The 20559-nt window shown below is 40.1% G+C and overlaps 1 protein-coding gene across 4 annotated transcripts in view; it reads right to left on the bottom strand.

Moving 5' to 3' along the window:
• si:dkey-237h12.3 (teneurin-3) overlaps nt 1-20559 on the bottom strand; it is a 135099-nt gene that overhangs the window by 27507 nt on the left and 87033 nt on the right. For all 4 annotated transcript variants that reach the window (XM_046030484.1, XM_046030485.1, XM_046030486.1 and 1 more), the window contains 6 exons: nt 19315-19461; nt 18567-18783; nt 13669-13788; nt 9464-9725; nt 8195-8462; nt 7146-7289 (listed from right to left, as the gene is read on the bottom strand). In XM_046030484.1, the coding sequence (XP_045886440.1) occupies nt 7146-7289; nt 8195-8462; nt 9464-9725; nt 13669-13788; nt 18567-18783; nt 19315-19461 (1158 nt within the window). The remainder of the gene's footprint in view (nt 1-7145; nt 7290-8194; nt 8463-9463; nt 9726-13668; nt 13789-18566; nt 18784-19314; nt 19462-20559) is intronic.

The following is a 20559-nucleotide window of genomic DNA, read 5'->3' on the forward strand; positions in this document are numbered from 1 at the left end:
ATTCTTACATATACTGTGAAACTAACTGCTAATAAATGACCAAAATAAAATATATGTGGCTTACTTTGCTTAATATGCATGAATGTATTAACATTAATTTAAATTTAGTATTTAAAAGTGTGCTGTAGCTGACAGGCATGCCATTTCACAAACTTTTATTGCACAATTTAAAGTTGTTTAATTAATTACGATCTCCTAATAACTTTAACTCCATCATAATCCAACTTTCTGTCCATAGATAATTTAAACACAAAAACACCTATGACTGCTTCAAAGTATTGGAGAGCCTTTGGCCATCAGTCAGTTATTGGTTATTTAAGTTTGCCCTCATGGCATGTCGCTAATATGTTCTTCACAGAAGTTATTTCATGATTTGTTATTGTTACTGTGGTGTAGGAGATTTAAATATAGTAGTTCAATGAGTCGAGGCAGCACAAAGGCAACCAATTGACTATCAATCCTGAGAAACTGATATGCCCTAATACTTGAGCCCCTTCTATTATTATAGAACTGCTTCAGTGGGTTCCTGAAAACCTTCCACAAAGCTGTTAAAAAAATGTTCTTTTAACTTGACAGGGAGACGCTTTTCCCCAAGTCACTGAGTGATGGTAAACAGTGCAGTGTAGACTCCCCCTAATAACGGTGCATCCATTTTCACTGAGGACTTACCAAATTTGGTGAGTCACAACAGATTAATATTTTAACAAGAAGCAGATATAACTGGCTTTTTAGGGGAGGACTGATATAGTAGGACTTTCTTCAAAGGGGAAAAACACATCAAAGGGAAGAAGTGCATGCTGGAAGTCCTTAATTATTCACATCCAACAACTTGTTTGAATTCACACTGCCTCTATTATAATTAGTGGATCCATGACACCACTGAATGGCTACATAATGTCGTCCTACCACAGCATTATCCCTTAAGCCATCGTAACTCTGAATGTATGTGAAATCGAGCGTGCTGCCATGCTGCTTGTCCCTTCTCTGATTAGTTCCTTTCATTGATTTAATTGATTGAAGGGCAAATTCAAATGAAGGCACGGTCCGGCGAGGCTCCTGACAGGACGAGCTGACCAATCCGTCTTTTGTATCCGAGAGCATTATACATGAGCCTCTAACAAAGACAAATAGATCTGGGGACGGCTTTTCGCGTGAAGCCATCAAATGCTCGACCTTGGGACTTTAATTGAACTGTGATCCATGTGTCTGCTCACTGAATGAAACACAGTGTGATGAAAACTCTCACTGTGCTGAAAGGTTGACATAGCACCCAGAATCATAGCTACAAATAACAAATAAGCTTTGTAATCTAGAATTTTAATGTCTTTTTGTGTAATAGCTCCTTAACATTCTCTAGATAGACAAAGACGTTTCTAATATCCAGGAGCCTAATGCAGTGTGTAGGACATGGATCAGTTGCAGCAGTACAGCAGATTGGCTGACGTTCAGCTTAGAAAACCCCTCCAAAACATTTAATGGTGAGGTCATTTTGGCAAGCCGCCGCGGTCCTCTCTGTTTACACTTCCATCACAGTTTACTGTACACACAAGTCTTACCGTAGGCTATTAGACAGCATAATGGAATAGATTAAATACACTAATCAATCACCAACTACCCCCTACAATCACTCCATGCTATACTCTTTAATTTTCTCACACATACACAACTTCTACTGCTCTTATGTGATTCAACTATGAGTAGATTAAGGTTCAGTTTTCTTCCCTCAAGGACACTTGGTCATGTCACATTACTGCTGATGAATGTTGCAAAGATCAAACTTGTGACGTCTCAGCTGGAGTGCTCCACTGATGGGAATTTGGCTTCGGTACCCCAGGCTGAAGAGGGGAGACTCTTACAGTGTCCAGACTAAAATGGCTTTGGAGTCATTCACTTTACTTTTATTTCACTCTGTTCTGATTTTGCAGAGAGCAGAGCTTCAGTGAAATCTCTAGAACTGTGAACAAAATAAGACAGCTACTGTTGTTCTGTGAGACACGCAGTAATATAAGTATAAGTTCTGTTTTTCTGCACAGACTCAAACAAACTAGTGCTTCTCAACAGACTTTGCAGAGGAGTCAAAGTATAAGTATGGCAGCTGAATGGATCAACCATTAGGGATGTGTCTGCTCATTGATTAGTAAATGCATGTGTGGAGGCGTGTTTGAGTTTTGAGAAGCTCTCTTGCTCCAAGATCACTCCAGTGCTGCTTCATCCAGCAAGCGCACAGCCCATAATGTAATCTATCTGCACAACACTCAGAGACAGACTCTAACATGGAATTTGCCAAATGAGAGTGGAAAGATATTGTAAAACAATCCAAAATATAAATGTGTATATAAAAATAAATGATTGTCGTGGATCAAACATTTAGGCCATTTTCTATCATAGAAAATAAAATGGAAAAAAAGAAACCCTGACATAACAGTCATTACAAAACTATTTGATCAAGAAGAGTAAATTGCTCTTCTCCTCCTTTATATAGAACTGATCATTAATCACTACACTGTCCCAGACTACAAAGCCACTTCTGACTACCTGCATTCACTCACCGATGTCTTTTTTCAATTGATTCCTTTATTAGAATCATTACAGAAGGTACTAATATATTTGATTAAAGGAAAATTTGAGTCATGTACTGGGAAAGAATGCTTTAATGCCAACATCACAGCTTCCAAGATGATTAATGGTATAAATGCAAGGCCGAGCCTCCATACCTGATAAAAAACTGGAGCGCCCTAAGCAATGTCACCTTGGTGACACATATAGAGTGCACAGATTGGTAGGGGAGGAACCGGAGTGTGTCTTAATTGCACCCTGTCCTTCTTTGTTCTCCTTTGCACTGTGTCACTGTTCTCTAAGAAACCACCCAGGCCCCCCTGATCCACCATGATAGAGGCTAAAAGTGGGCAGGAAACCTCTCAGTGCTTCAAATGCATGTGCCTGAGCTATACAGTAGGTACACTCTAGATACTGACTTGCTGAACTCTGGTTATGTCCAATAAGAATCAGCTATGTTACCCTAGATAGAGACAAGCTGCAGATTGAGGGGAAAACATACCCACTTGTGACGAAGAAAGGAGGGGCAGGGGGACTAACTAAAGTACAGACACCAGCAATTTGCCTTATCTAGTTTGACAGGCTCTGGAGTGGAAGCAGAGAGAGGGAGGCAGCTTTTGCCCGGGTCTTTTGCCGCAAACGAGAGAAAAAGTCCTCAGATGTTCAAAGTGGTGCAAAAATGATGCAGGAGTCATAACAAAGAGCAATAGCAAATGTCTGGAGCTAAACCGCTGTGCAGCTGCAGAGGACCACCGCTAACATGTTGGGTGAGGACATTAGTCAAGGTTTACAGAATTAAATAATCAATACTGGAGCAGCAATGAAGGCAAACACTGATATTTGGATTCATCTTTGAGCTGACCGAGGATATCGAACGGCATTCCTTGCCCAAAAACCCACGTGGGCCATAAATCTCAAATGTCAAAACGTGGCTGGATGCAAGAATGAATAATTCCATTTGGACTTGAGAAAATACAAGGGGATAAAACTAGGTGCCTACTCACAACCTGAATGGTGAAAAAGTAAATGTGTGAAGGAAAAGATAGATAGGATTACAGATAGGGTTATGATACTTTGATGTGAACACAGTATAAACTAGCATACCAAAGTCGCTAACAAAAACATTTCACAGTCTTAAAAGAGCTCACTGTCTTTGGGTTGAGCTAATAGGATTGTGGCATGAAACCACTTTGGCAAATTGATTAAGCTCCTGTCAGACAGGGGTAAATGAGACAGAACACCACAAGTTTGCTAAACTATTTTTGAATTTTTTAAATTTTGTCAGACTGTATGCAATTTGTTTTTGGGGTGTTGCTATAATAGGAAAAGTGAAAAGTGTGATAAAGCCTTGGGGAGGCTGCTGCACTTACTGCATGAGAAAAACTCAACACCATCTGGTTGTTGTTTTATTTCTGTCATTACTGTTTCTGTGTACACGTACAACCTTGCAAATAATGATTTTTCACACACAGTAACATGTAATTTTCTGATAAACCACAGTGCAGACTAATAAAGGATGCAGCAACACATTAGCATATTACTGTGCTGCATTTATCTGTTGATCATAAACACACCTAACAACAACAACTCCAACTGTCATGCTGCCACAGTGATGGCTTTGGAGATGGGTGTGCTAATGCTATACTTTGAGACAGGTGGTATGAAAGGCAACGCACCAGCAGCAGTCAAGCTAGAGGCATATTTCAGTGTTCTTTTGCACACTTCACAAACTTCACGCTCTGGATGGCTTGACAGATTGGGTACGACAATGGGCCCCTGTGTCTGTTCTTTTAATGTTTAACAAAGAAGCAGGACAAAGTAGCATCAAGGTTTGAACAAAGAAAAGGAAGACTCAGTTTCTGAAACTGGTTCTATGTTTTCCACAACCGCATCCGACAAAAGACAATGTGCAATCTCTGAGATGTGAGAACCCTGCGAACCCAGAGTATTGTGGGATGAAAAGTGTTGCTCCTACCAAATGTAGGTGTGCATGTAAGATGCTATAAAAGACTATATTCATGAAGTAGGCAGGATGGACTTCTAGTTACACAAACATTCCTTTTTTGGAAACCTCCTTTTGTTGCCGAAATATCTGTTAACGAAAATAACCTCTGAGGTTTTCTGAGAGCTCGATGGAGCAGGCCGAAGAGACAGAGGCTAAAGCCAGATTTATACTTTTGTGTCAGGCAGTTGCAGAGGATATATAAGGAGGCTCCGTGGCTCCACCAGAGCTCATGTAAACCTTCTCATAAAAGTAACTACACATCTGGGCTGTGGAGATACCACAGAGACCACAAGAATTATGATTGGTCAGTTTGGGCTTGAGTTTTCTCCACTGCAATTCCACTACAGACTTAGATAATACATGGAACAATTCAAATTCAATATCAGCACCATGAATAAATATAAATACCCTCTCACAATTAGTGGCACAAACACTTTAATGGTGTTAAATCAGTGAACCACATTAACCTCTTCAACATCACAGGACCTAGTGCTGATTCCTTATGAGCTATTTATTCACACACCGAGGTGATGATTACATACAATCTTATAACGATAGATTGTGTCATTTAGGAACTAAGCCTTTGCAGAATTTTGAGCAACAGGCATTACAGTTAATAAAATAAATGAAATTTCTTTTTAAAGTAATTTATCCATCTATTTCACAAAATCCAAATGCATTAGTGACATACTCATTACTGGCAACTTCATAGTGATGGTAGATGCTGATAACCAACCTGATTAAAAAAAACCCTGTTGCCTGATAAAAAAAACGTCACATTAAGCTATATTTGTGCATTGTTGCTACTTTTTGAGGGATTTACTTTATTTCAGCTTTATTTCTGCACGGCAAAAGGGATTGAATCATTCATAGTTTGTACTGTTAGGTGAACAGAGAGTGAGTGTACTGTAGGTGTACAATACAACTCTGAAGAGTGGAAGTTAGTGAAAAGCATACTAGGTAATTCTAGATGTTATTGTCAGTATGAGATTTTAAACCATAAGAAGAGAAGTTGATAAACTTACTTTCTTGCTTTAGCTTTACATGCTAATGAAACATTATGTTTAAAAATTTATCTTCCTCACAGTGATGACATTTGGTTTAACGTTTCTTCAGCACAACGACCTACATATTATTAACCTGATGGATTAAAATATGTTAATAAGACATTATTTCAGGACAGTTAGTATGCATGCAAACAAACCTGGCTGAATCTGTTCTGTGACTGTCTAGAAACTAAACTGAGAATAGATTGAGAACGATTGGTCCATATCTACAAATTAAAATCAGCTGTAGCATTTTCGCTGCTTTATACTTTTTCACTCCCTAAATAACGGAAATAAAGTTGAATCAGAAGATGAAATCAATCATAACCATGCTAGGCTTGCTGTAGGGAACATTAAAGAAAGTCCCCAGACTCTGTGGCTCAAAGACACAAGAATCTGGCTTGAAAATCATTACAGGTATAATTACCAGTTTCTCTGGTGCATTTCTTGTTTACACAAGCTCTAACATATTCTGTTAGTTGCCAGTGAAACAGAAGAAATCCTATATTTATTTCTGTATGCCATTTCAAAGTCTGATTTGCCGAAATCCACACTATTCATCCATCTATTCATCCATCCATCCACCCACCCACCCACCTATGTATCTGACTTGCAAATGCAGTAAATTCAATAACAAAAAACACTGCATTAAAAATTAGCAAAGACTAACTCTAAATGCCAACTAAAACAAAATAAACACACCAACACCACCAAAACAACAAAAACCTAAATATCCAGTCACAAACTCTAATATGACAGTGTGAGACTAGGGACTCTGCTGAAGGCCATGACTGTAACCTTGACTATTTTCAAGATGAAAGGGGCACAAATTGTGTTGGACAACTGGAACAACGATTGTGAGCTGGAGTGGGTTTAATGTCAAAACAGTGGCCTGGCAAACTGACAATGCACACTACCCTGAGGCCAATTGCTTATGATTGCAACATATTACTGCCTGCCCAGTTGAAGCTTAGCACTGAATTCACCAGATTATAGAGAGTGACCCTCCTGGTACTGTAACAAAGCAATGACTCAGTCCTGTGTATTTGATAGTTTCATTATGCATGTTTCACTTTCTCATGTCTCTGCACCAGCACGACAAAGACAAACCCATGTCCATTTATTGTACTTGGCGATTAAAGTGATTCTGATTGATGAGAGAGCAAGAAATTAATTTAGTTTATTGCATTATTGCAAGAATTAAACATGACGCATGTTCATCAAAAGTGCAAGCCTTCATGAGCAGCAAAAGGCCATCTTCTTCCTAAAATAGCTGAGTAGTGTGGAATCGTATCAAGCCCCGCACCCTGGTGACTTAGTCACTGATTTATTCTGTCATTACTGTGAATGATCGGCCCTTCAAAACTCTCCTCTATTATCTGCAGATGGGATGCCGAACCATATTTCATTTTCATTCAAGTATTTATTGCAGTGATTCAGGGTAAAGACCACCTGGCTGTAACCCTAAGAGGCCACCTATCTCTGCCCCACATGCCCACACAAACACAAACTATATACAGTATATGAACATTTCTTACCGTTTTGAATGTCCAATATGTGGTGTTTATCCAACATCCACCCACCCATGTTGGATGCATCCAGTTCATAGCCTTGTAACACTGCTGTCCTCTTCTCCCAGAGCACCACATCAAGGCAGGACTCGTATTCATATCCCACTGACACTGAAAGTAATGATGGCAGATGCCTACGGTGAACAAGGCTGCAACATCCTTACCTGACACTTACGGCAGCAATGAGGCTTGTAGACTATATAACATTCATACGTTGTGGCTGTTTTCTGTATTTGCTGGTTGTGTTTTCTCTTTGACTATGTTATTTTCTCCAGCTGGGATGATTTTAGAGGACCCGTGGGGTTTCTGTGTCTCACCTGCACCGTTTGTATTTTATGTGCTCTCTTCTCGTTTTATCTTGTGTAAATGCAAATAAAGCATGATGCGAAATAGCGCGTAAAGTGGCATGAATTATTTAAACAATAAAGGCTCAGATGGAGCACATTTTAGTAAATATCATAAACGCTGTGATGTCGCAGCCATAAGCCATGAGTGAATCCTGTTGATTGTCAGGGCTGTGAGTTTTTTTCTCTGTAATATATCAACTGGAGAGCTTTTGTCTTCTTAACAAATCCCTTTTTTTCTGCAAAACAAGTGTTACTGTGTGTAGTTCTGTAAAAACAAGCCAATATGAACATACATTAAGTCCACCCTAATTTGTTGTGAATATTGACTCCATTCTGGAATTTTTTTTTTTTTCAAGCCACTCCCTCATAGGCAATATTTTAGTCAGTGCATTGCTGTTGAAATATCATACATGCAAAACAAAGAAGTCAGCAAAAGAGCAGTGGCCTTCAAAAATGCAGCACTGGGGGATTTCAGAATTTCACACCACCTACTAAATCTTTATTGCATATGGTAACAAAAGCAGTCCCCAGCTAAATAATCCTCAATTTAAAAATAATAAAATCAATCTTCAAAAGTTCAACCAAGGTTCACTGCCTGGAGGTAGCGTGAGTTTCTGAACCTACGCTTATATAACATCTTCCGTCAGCAGCTTCACAGCAGGTACTCACCCACAGCCTCTGCCAGGCCAAAGACCTTCTGATTGTAGGCGTCTGTTTTATCCCAGATGAAGGTGTATGAGAGGTCGGGGAAGGCAGGGAAAGACTTCTGGAACTGACGGCCCATGACGGCCACCATCAGGTGGACTTTCATCAGGCCGAAGGGGAGATGGTCCTGGGTCAGGAGCACCTTGAGGATGGGCTTGTAGCCAGCTGCCCTGGAGCTCAGGTAGACCAGGTTGAGGTCACTGCCTGGTATGGCCACTTGCTCATGAAGAACCTATGATTTTAATTAGCAGTCAGACTGGTGCCAAATACACAGTGTGGAGTATGGATTTAAGTAACTGGAGCCACAGGAGTTTGCTGGTATTTAATGTAGAAGCTGACTCAAATTACAGTATATAACATATAATATCTCTGTCATCTGTGTGTCTAACTGTGCCATTTATAATATTGAACTTCTATTGGGGTTCACTGTTATCTTTCAGTTTGGAGAAATTCAGTCACGTAAGAGAAATGTTTGGTTCCAGGGTTATACTGACATAAATGCTAATCATGTTAAATTCGATGCAGTGCAGTCAAACATTATCAATTTGTGTTGAACAGCAAACTCCACAGACAACTAATAAATTCTTCATTATCTGAGTGTGTGAGAAAAAAAGACTTTTACTTGACTAATTATTGACAAGTCATACTTTTTATTGTAGTAGTAGTAGTAGCAGTAGCGTCCCAGTTCTTAAAAATGTTTCACCTCAGACTGCCACTGTACTCATGCGGAGGCATGTCCAAATACAGATTTTATTTTCCCCCTCAAATGTAACATAGATCAATTTTTCCCCCCTAATGACTTTTAATAGCAAAAGCTGCAGAGTCACATTTTGCATTTAGGGATTTTCAACTCCGATTTGAGCCAAATGGATACAAACCAAATCCTGAGGCATGTAACCTCCATTAATGTGCCCTCTGAATTTATCAGTATTATTGGCAGACAATTTATGGCTTAGTATTTGGGGAGACGCCTCAATTCAATCAAGGCTCAAAGGCAAACTGAGAGGCAAATCTGCCCGTTTAAAATAAGCGAGAGAAGCCATGGTAAAAAGATGATAACAGCATTATCATTACTCTGTGTTTTCAACACTGCTGCTTGTAATGTTGGGATCAAACATGGGTCAAATTATTAAAAGTCATTCAAAACAGTCAGATATAAGCAGAAATTTGGAACTGACTACAAAAGCCCTGTAACATGATCTCCTTAGGTCACCTCTATGACTGCAGTCTCACCTGGGTCTCGGGGATGATGGGACTGTCTTCTGGGGAGGTCTTGTACAGAGTGGACAGGGGTGTAGCGAGGATGAGGGGGTTGGGCCTGATCAAGCCAGTAAGGTAGCAGCTAGGGATGTTGTTCTCTTCCCGCTTCATCACCACTGTGTCCATCAAATGGAAAACGTTCCAGGGTAGCCACACCGTACGGTACAGCACGGGGAACGGGGCGCGTTCATAACTCAGCGTCAAAGAAGCACCGCCGTTGGCCAAGAGGTCAAATCTATACACAATATCACGAAACCAAAAACCATCACTCATCGGATCAAATGTTTTATTAACAATAAATAGACTGTATTTTATAATGTTTTTTACTATTTGGATTTCATTTTCATAGTTTTGGACATATTTTCTATTGATTATGATGTCAAGTAATTGCTGAGATCACAGTTTTATCACAGTGATGTTTTATCACAAATCACTACAATGGATTTGTGATAAAACAAACTGAGACACTTAGGTTTGTTTGTTATTTCTCACATGGACTTTTTAGTTTCTTATAGTTATTCATCCAGAAAAACACATAAATAATTTTACTAAAAAGAGTAACACCATACAATGAGCAATAAAACATGAAATGGACTCAGGTGTTTCTGGCTCTGGAGCTGTGGAGTCTGGATCTGTGGTTGCGAGTCACCTGCTGCCCCCATGTTCCTGCTCGACACCCTCTGCTACAATTATTGTTACTAGTCCCATTGTTATTATAGTCATTAACATTACGATTATTAACATTACACACTACTGTAAATACCTGTGCCATTTTTCATTCAGGCTATAGCAACATTACCTTTACTGTCTGTACCTCTGTGTGTATATTGTGTAGGCTGCTTCCCTCCCCTCTCTCTCTCCTTCCATCCCTCTCTCTCTTTCTCTCTGTTCCTCTCTTGCCCTCTCTCTCTCTCCCTCTCGTTCTCTCTCTCTTACCCCCAACCGGTCGAGGCAGATGGCTGCCCACCCTGAGCCATGGTTCTGCTCGAGGTTTCTGTCTCTTAAAAGGAAGTTTTTCCTTGCCTCTGTCGCCTAGTGCTTGCTCTTGGTAGGAACTGTTGGGTTTCTGTAAATAACATCAGAGTTTGGTCTAGACCTGCTCTTTTATGAAAAGTGCTGTGAGATAAGTGTTGTTGTGATTTAGTGCTATATAAATAAAATTGAACTGAATTGAATTGAAGAAGTCTTTTCTCTTCAGGGAGACTAGTCATCTGCCTGCTTCTATAGCTAATAATACTGAACCCAAGTGGAGTGGAGCACAGAGAAATCTATGACTTTTGGTTCAATTCTGCTTTACACAAGTCTCTACACTGAAGTTGTTTTTCCTCAAACAAATATGTTCATAATTTAGGTTTGTACCAAACATCAAGAGGCAATTTTTCCTTGTACAGCACTGACACTTTGCACTGAGCATTATGAATATTACACTGTAATCTGTTTTGAAGAAAAAAACGATTGATGATTTCACCTCACTAATCCAAGGTTTTCCATGCAAAATGTCCCAATTAAAGATCTCTTGAAGATTTCTAGTGAGCTGCTGTTCAGGCACAAGTCAGTGTGAATAGTCCGTGCGTGAAGTATAAATTATCTGCAGTTGTTAACATTGTATGATGATAAATGCCAGTTTAGGGGTATTACCTAATAATACCTAATTTCATTGTCCTACTTGCGCTAATGCAAATGTATGTTGACCCATGTGAGTTCATTTTTCCAGAACCAATGCTCCCTAAACTATGTTAGCACTATGCTGTGCTATTGTCGCATTGAATGAAGACGTGCAATGTAATTTAGCGCACCAAAGCGTCGGCTCGTTCCATTATCCAACATGTACAATGAAAATTTAACAAGAAAGTCTAAAACCATAAACAGAGACCGCTCGCCTTCAAAATAAAATGTCTGAATTTTTTTTCCCCGTCATTTTAAGGATAACTAAACTGAATAAATAAACAGCTTAGCCTAAATATTGAACAAAATTCACAATTGTCATTATTAGTTATTATTATTATTATTAGGCTATACCATATTATTAATTAATAATATTAAATTGTCAATTGGCTCGAACAATGGAATTAGGCTATAAAGAGTGCTGTGATTCATGCCAATGTAATCATTCATTTGCCGATAGACTATTCATCGATGTATTTATTTGATTAAGGCTACTTAATCTGTTACTTTGGGAGAACGTTAAAGGCTATAAAATAGCGTTACGACTTGTGATGAGTCTGACTGGTAAAAAGAGATACTAGCTGGAGCTGGAGTCTATGTACACTATGTAGGCCTATAGTCTAAAGTAACACCCAAAGTAACAGATTAAGTAGCCTTCATCAATTAAATAAATTGATAAGTCATTAACATTTACATTATAATTCCAGTAGGCGATAATTTAATAAAAAATAATGTATGGTTAAGTGGCAAGAATACGACAATTATGAATTTTGTTCAATGTTAAGGTTAAGATATTTGTTTATTAAGTTAAGCTATCCTTAAATTGAATTTTAAAAACGCAGACATATTATTTTGAAGGTGAGTGGTCTCTGTTTCCGGTTTTAGACTTTTTTGTTAAATTTTCATTGTACGTAAGTTGGATAATGGAGCCAGCCGACGCTTTGGTACGCTAAATTACATTGCACGTCTTCAATCAATGCCATAATAACACAGCATAGTGCTAACATAGTTTAGACAGCATTGGCTGTGGAAAAATTAACTCACATGGGTCAACATACATTTACATTAGCATTACAAGTAGGAGAATGAAATTAGGTAAACTGGCATTTTTCATCACACAATGTTAACAACTGCAGACGAATTATACTTGCCTGATGATGCCTTTTCAATGGAAGAGAAAACTTTGGAAGTGTATTCCCTTTGTACAACCTCCATATATATCATATTATTATGATTCACTGAATCTAATTCATAACTTTTGTTTAACTAGGCTTGGTGTAAGACACTTTATGGTAGAATTTGGTTTGGAGTCTTGAGTCTTGGGAGTTTTCTTCTGGTGAACTGGTTTTAATTAGTACGACATTACTCAGGGAAAAGTTACTGATTTGGAAATGAAGGGCGAGTCTTTGAAGTGCTGCTCTATATATTCGGCGAGCTCCACTACCCAGGGGGTAAAGCATCTGTGTGGTGATATTGCATGCATTCACATGCACAAAGGCGCACACACTCGCAGATTCGAATGCTTATGCACAGCTCTCATGCATGCACCCACACCCAGAATGACACACACACTCACACAGACACACAACGTCAACAGCCAAGCTGTGCAGCTGACCTAAAACAGCTTCCTTCTCAAGCTCTCTCCACTTTGGGCAGTGGGGAGCTCACAGCTGCAAGAGGCCAGGCTTTGATGCTGCCCCCCCCTTCTTAACACACTGAGCGGATCTGTTGGCTAACCAAGTGTGATTATCCCCAACCATTTATCACGCTCCTTGTCAGAAGAGGTACAGGGCGGAATATCTGAAGAAATCAGCTAATCCTCAGCTATCTGGGGACCCAAGGATTGTGCTTCATAACAACAGCTGTACAATTCTGCCACTCATAAGCCTTTTATTCCACACTGGCAACACATCAAGACAGTCTGTATCTGCTGAATTTGAATGAAGGCCTGGTTCACTATCTCCGATGGCTATCTGCAAAATATAGCTCCTACCTGAGGTGAACCCTTCCTGTAAAATAAATGACATACGTTTGTCTTGTATGTGTTTGCATTCCCATTATTAAGGACCCGTCTGCAGTAACAGCAGGAGAAGGTCATACAGTAATCCTATGTTTTACTACACCGCGGGCAGATTGATTCTACCCTTGCTGATTCAATGCATTTTAAACAGCCTGGTTCAAGATGGCCTCCACCACTGTGACATTTGCATGAGGAATTGTTCTAGGGCACAATGTGCAGCCGTTTCAATTTGTTTTGAGCGCTTTTTGGATAACTGCCAGGACGACTCTCCCACTGTTGGACATCTTTTTCTGCATTTTTTCCATACTGGTCTGGGGACAGCAGTACATGCCACAAATAAATCGTTTCAAAGGCAAAGGTTGAACCTTAGGGCTGAGCTAACTATGAGTGCTCATGTTTATTTGGACATGTAAATCAGTGTGGATAAATGCAGATGGATTGCTGTGTGTCCCAGCAGCTTTTAATGTATGTGTCCACAGAGAAACTCCCTTACATGCCATCTTGCCGCGTGATGGTGTAGCCGTACTCTGGGTAGTGTAGAAAAGACACGTTGACTCCGATCAGCGGCGTCCCATCTCCCGTGAGGACCTGACCCCGGATGACTGACGCCAGGCTGTGTGGGCACACAAACACAGAAAGGGCTGAGTAAACAAACAATGCCAGCCGGCATCAACACGCGGCCACGGCATCTACGCTGCTAACAACTGTCATCCCTTTGCCAGCGGCACCAGCAGGGAGGTATGATTTACTGACCGTTAGGAACACACACACATCAGTGGTTGTTATCTATGAAAATGCCAGCTTACAGAGCACCTCGCCCTCCCTATTTACTGCTTTTAAAAACCCATAATTCAGTGGGATTTGGTTTTACAAACATCAAGGACTGGTAAGATTTTGCAGCATCTTGCACATGTATTTACAGCATTTATATTACACAAAGACACATAAATGGATGCAATTTGTTTCTCACATTTAAGCCCTATTGTCATTAAAAGTATTATTAATTAGAGACAAAATGCGACATACAAAACAGAAGGCATCAAAGCTAAGAGTGGAAAACACACAGCACTTTATCTAGCCAACACGAGTCACATTTAAATTATCTACTAAGTAGTGAACTGTGTGTACAATATATTCATCAGTATGCATATCAAATGAGATTTATGGGTGGGAGATTCAGTGTTGTTATCACGCTGACCTCGCTGAATTAAGAATTTCCCCTAAATTGTATTTTCAAGAGGACATGATCTAAGCATGATTACTCTTACTAACAAAAAAGTGCCTGTTGTCAATGTCATACCAGAGTCTTATGCTCACTAGTGTGATAAATGTCTGTGGTAATACTTGTGATGAAAGATAATATATCAACAAGAATTGTGTTAGAAGCTCTTCAACTCGGTTACAGATATCCTCTTGATGTGAGAAGGCTGACACGTCAAGAGCCACTTATAGGAATACAAAACAACACAATGCAATGCTGGAGGCAAACTGTCACAGAAGGAAAAAAATTAAAAGGGGTTTGAAAAAGATATGCAATGGTATAATACAAAAGAATCACCACAGCAGTTTAGAAAGGTGAAGTCATAAATAGTGTAGATGTGAAAAGAAAACTCAATTTGAATACAAAATAAAAATACAAAATGTTCAGCAGCGAAAAGTCAAAATGTGCAGGTTTTTGTTGGTTTGAAGTCTAAGGAGGAAAAACATGCTCCCATTAAAAAAAAATGAGAGAGAGGTTTTCAGAACAAACATCTTATTATCCACCAAAATTATTACGTACATTCACACCTGGTGTCTGCCTTATATAACCCACCTCCTACTGCTGGCCAAAGAGCAGTGCCACTGGAGCAGGTGGGGGGTTAAATGCTTCACTTAAGGCCACCTCTATGGCAGTTAGTGTAGCATGGGAGAGCATTACGCATTCACTTTGCTCACCCAGATTTTCCCTGCTGGCAAATGCATTTGCCTCTGGTCAAAAGGCTCTCCACCTCCAGCATCCATTCCCCTGCTTTCCTCTTAAAATCTGTATTTTCTTTGGCATTTTTTGCTTCATAAATCACAGACACGGAAGGTTCATACATGATTAAAGCCTCCGATAACCTCTGCGATTATTCAATGTGACTGCAGGGCCTTCAGGTAAAACTTGCCTAGCACTGTTTCTCGTTCGTATATTCTTAAGTGTGAAGTAATTTGTTAAATCAGTCCTTTGTTTGAAGCTAAGAAGAGGAGACAATACGATATTTCTCCATCAACATTTAATCATTCCCTACTTCTCAACCATAGAGCAGAATTTTAAAAGTGTTCCCTCTGCATTTATCATTGGTGGGCAAAAGATGTCTCATTTTGCCACTTTATCTCTGGGTCATTACGTATATGAGTCAGGGATGATCAACAGCTTAGGCCTGTCTTATTTTCCTCCCGCTCCATGCCTGGCACAACCGTCTCCAATCCTTTATTTACCGGCTCGGGGAACAAGGCCACTTAAGAGCCCCGGCGAAGGTTCACTCTCTCTTCCCTGTGTCTCTATTAATCTTTTGAGAGGCAGACAGGATGCCGCGAGAGCTGCACCCCCAAACAAACGCCAAGTCACACCACCTGCTGAAACCCCAGAAATGAATCATATAATTTGTGCATTCTTATCTGTCATTGTCTCACACTGGCTGTAGAGAAACACTATCTGAAAACCCAATGGGAGACTTGTGTGGGATATGTGATACGGCTGGGAGAACAGTGGGGGGAAAAAACACTAAACCACAACACATGTTTTATTCTCTGTGCTATACACAGGACAAGTTCACTGCAGAGTTCTAAAACCTGACCGCACAGTGAAATCTGCTCCCTTTCTCCTGTCTTACACAATGGCTTCTTAAAAAATAGAAGGAGAGGAGTGACCTCTAACTGTTTCCCATCACTGTACTGTTAGACTTCAGATACTCTACGACTAGGCATAACAGTCACCGCTGCTGTTGGAAGTCCCGATGCTGTTCTGGCATTGTTCCAGTGCTTCTGAGACTTTTTATAATATATACTCTGCAAGGGCTGTCAATAAATTATTCAACCTGTAACCCAAAATGAATGTTTTAAAAAGATGCGTCTCCTTACAAACTCTGCCACTACTGAATTCTAATTCATTATCTGACTCTTTCAAACAAGTATTTGATGTAAGAAGTGTTTGTGCTGATAAGACGCAGTAAAAAAAAGTAATTAATTTTTTTCACATTTAGTAGTATGTATGTTTGCAGAGCCTCAAAAATGCACCATGATGTTTTTGACTATAAAACTACAAGGAGATAAAAAGACAAATGAGTATTTTGAGCAAGAGAGCTAATTCCACTGCCAGACATGAAATCGACAGTAAGCTGAAGACAATGAGGATGAGGATTACTGAGAACCCGACTAGGGGGGTGGGGGGTGGGATTGCCTCATTCTATATTTTCAGTAAAGCATGCTATTTACATAAGGATTACTTTAAACTATTGGAGAAAATATTCCCAAAGCCTTCTGCACACAGTTGGCAATCATTTTCCTCTCCATCAGTCACAAAACAAACTCTACTCAGGATTCTGAACAGATGTGGGAGAGCACTGAGGTTTTGGTAAAAAATATAACTCTTGTCTCCTCAGTTTGCACATTGATGTAGCCAAAAAATGAAAAAATTAAAAGCTACAAGCATTGTTGGACAGGCTTTTGCATTTTGACGTGCGTCAGGGCGTGCTGTGGCTGCTGCGCAGAGGCTGGAGGTCGAGAGACAGGGTTCTGAATTATCATGAGTTTTGGACACCTCATGAAGGAGTAAAACGTCACTTCTGGTGTCCCCTATGTTGCGCAAGAGAACACCCCTGAATTATAAGTTATTGCCCAGTAAATCAAGTATGGACTACACTGAGAAACTTTCAGGTATATGAAATGATGATTGTCATTCAGAGCTTACTTTCTTTTTCCAGCTGGTGTCACTATGAGTGAATATTGGCATGTATGGCAATAATTAAACACGTAAAGTGAAAATTTGAAGTTGATCGGATTAATTCTCTAGGAGGAGTTCGTATATGTAGGAAGCGTGTAAAACGCAAAAAATGAGCTACAACTAAATTCTACATTTTGGTGACACGTGACCCGTGGGCTGCTCTTTAGGGGGCATTTACGAGCCATTTTGCCACGCCCATGCACGAGAACCATAATGACATGAACATTTTCGTAGTTTTCAAGCACATTCAGGCCATCACAAACGTGACTCATCTGGTAAAATAATAATAAAGAACGAAATAATTTTGTTGCATTTCTCATGTCTGTGCCCTAATAACTTTCTCGGAAAGACATGGCAAAAACTAGACTACCAGTCTACAGCCATAAAAGCTGTTATGTGAGGCTGTACTTTGGCACAACAGTGCTTTAAACTAACATCAGCATGCTGATATGCTCACAATGACAATACTCACATGCTAGTATTGTTACCATGTTCACCATCTTAGCTTAGGGTTTAAGCATCCTAATATCTGCCATTTGGCGCAGAACACAAAGTACAGTTGATGCTGATGTGAATGCTATTAGTTTTGCAAGTATTTAATCAAAAACCAAAGTAACACGACTAAAACACTTTATAGTCATCTACCATCCAACAAAACAGAAAACGGCACCTCTATGAACTGTGAAACTAAAGAAAGCACTAGAAACTGCAATCTAAGTGGAGAATGTATCAAAATCTGTATTATATAATACCAACAATAGGTGCCATTTGTATAAACGTAATATCAGTAACAATAATAAGAATCAAAACAAAAATACATGTTAAAATGCAAAATTCCATTAACTTGTTGGCTCTTTGCAGACTATCTGATGGATTTGTCATGGTTTTCTGTTGGTAGTTTCTAGAAAAAAAGACCTTTCAAGCAAATGTCAAAGAGAAGTCTGTGTAAGTGTGCCGGTCTTAGATATTCAAATATACTGTGTGATGGACGGCCAGCTAGCTTATGATAAAAAAAAAATTAGGTTTCTGATATAATATATACATTCATGTGCAGTGAAAATGGTCTCTTGAGTGAAATGTTTGCTGTGCTTCTCTTTTCAATTTGGAAAACCACATGGTGGTTATCTTGGTGTGAGAAATCTAATCCTTATGTTTTCACAGTCATAAGAGTTGTTAGCTAGGAACAAGCTTGCTTACTCTTGAGCTACTTAATTTTGACTGGTAAAAGAAATAAACACTTGTGGCAGTGACACCACTGTAAACACACTTGTCAGTGTGACTGCAAAGACAAAGAGATGTGAGATTCTTTGACGTTTCTGGAGTGGCTGCACAAACACAGGTGTCTCTTCCGACTGGTAATGAGACAGCAAACAGCAAACGTGACCCAAATAATTAAAGAGCTGCCAGTAATTCATTAAGCCACTTACCTGCTGTTGAATGGGTTATCCCAGGGTATCACGTGACTGCCGCTGGGTCCAATCAAAAAACTGACGCGATCATAAAAGCCCTTGGATGTGGGCTGGGCGGCTGAACTCTGGCCCTGGCCGGCGATGGCAGCGGGGTCAGGCGAGCCGCGACAGTAGGTCTGACCCTGGCAGGAGATTTGACTGCAGCAGTCTGGGTCCATGCAGTCGACGAGTCCATCTGGAAAACAGGATGGACAGTTGAGACAGGGAGGAAAAGCTTTGTTGACCTGGATACATTAGGAAACATGAGAGCATCTTTATTATTGTGTTGAGCTCTGGAGCACACAGATGACTTCTAACATGAACTGCAGTTCGTTAAAGCGACAGCAGAAATCCTGAGCGGACATTAAAGTAAACTCTTTCAAAGTATGTCATCTAATGTAATATAAACCTCAAAAGTTCTGGGCTTGTTGACCAGGCTGAGGAGAAGTTTTTTAGTTCCAGAGTATTATTATATAATGTCAACTACTCTTTATAATTAATCTACTGTATATTTTAAAGCATGCTGTTCAACAATCTGCTCTGCTACAACATTTGCATTTTATTTCCAGTGATGTTTTATGTATGATTGATTTGTTTTGTTTGTTTAGCACTGTCACCGAGGAGCCACATCAAAGCCAATTTTCTCTCTCGCACAATGAGAAATGCACAGACAAGTTTTTTTCTGAAGCTAAAAGACTATTTGTACGAGGCTTTTACTGCTTCCTACCTCCCTCGTTATCCTTGCCATCTGAGCACAGCGTCTCGGTCGCTACATCGCATCCCAGCCCTCTCCATCCTGACTGACAGATGCAGTGCCAGACGTTCTGATCGAGGACACACCTCCCGTTGTTGTTGCACAGTCCGGGGCAGCCGTCTGTCAACACATCATGTACGTGTCAAACAGCCGAGCAAGTCAGAACAAAGAAATCAGGAGGAGGGGGAGAAGACAAGAGCGAAGGGGTCATTTAGAGTGGACAGGGGCAGAGGAGGGACAAAAATGATAAAACACAGTATTGAGTGAGCATACAGTACAATACACCTCTGACAGGACTGAGGATGTAGGGGAGGGTGTGAGGTGTTACAGTCGTTTCACATGAGTTTCAGGAGCATGTACAACTACCCTGAAAACAGATGAGTTTGGAATAAGAAAGGAAAACTTGCTGAGCTGTTTACCTACTCTTAAAAGGTCAATGGGAGGCAGTGAATGCACGTTGACTCAAAGCCTCATGGCAGCATTTTTGTTTTTTGTTTAAATCAAAATTTGAATGATTTTGTACGAGTTCAAGTGACTTGTATTTTGGTTGCATTAATTCTGATTTTCAAATCATGGGCTGGAACCAAACATTTACATTTTTGGGGGGATCTGAATCAATATTTAAAGGATTCCTTCTGAGTTCGATGTTGCACAAATCCCATTTAATAGGGAGAAAATCAGTGGCCGGAAGTTCATTGCTTTCGCCTGCAAATAATTAAAGTAGGAACAGCCCATTGCAGATGTTAGAAACACTCATGTGAAGTAACAGCAACATCAAAGGAAACGGGAAGTATATATGTAAATAGGGGAAGAAGTGTGGGAAGGAGGGGGAGGATCTAGAGTCTCTACATTTACAGAAAACAGAGCACTTGCTGCCAGATCGCATTCCTTCTAGTGGAGGGTGGAGACAGGGAGCCGAAACATGACTAAACCACACCAGTTTTGGGCGTTTAATCTGGCAGACACAGGGAATTAAGACAGGGAAGGGAAGAAGGGACCGTGGAGTCTGTGTGAGACTGGTTAAGACGGACAGGAGATGAGGAAACATATCGGGGGAGCAGGATCACAGCAGAAACATTATGATCGACTCGGACATAGAACAGGTGTATAAACGCCGTGCTAGGAAAGACAGAGAGCAGGGAGGGATTGTTCGTGACAATCTCCCTTGGGGGGTAGTGGTTCAATTTACCTTTATATCCTATCTTGACTGCTCCTATT

Source organism: Micropterus dolomieu, linkage group LG19 (assembly GCF_021292245.1).
Source record: "Micropterus dolomieu isolate WLL.071019.BEF.003 ecotype Adirondacks linkage group LG19, ASM2129224v1, whole genome shotgun sequence".
Taxonomy (NCBI): Eukaryota; Metazoa; Chordata; class Actinopteri; order Centrarchiformes; family Centrarchidae; genus Micropterus; species Micropterus dolomieu.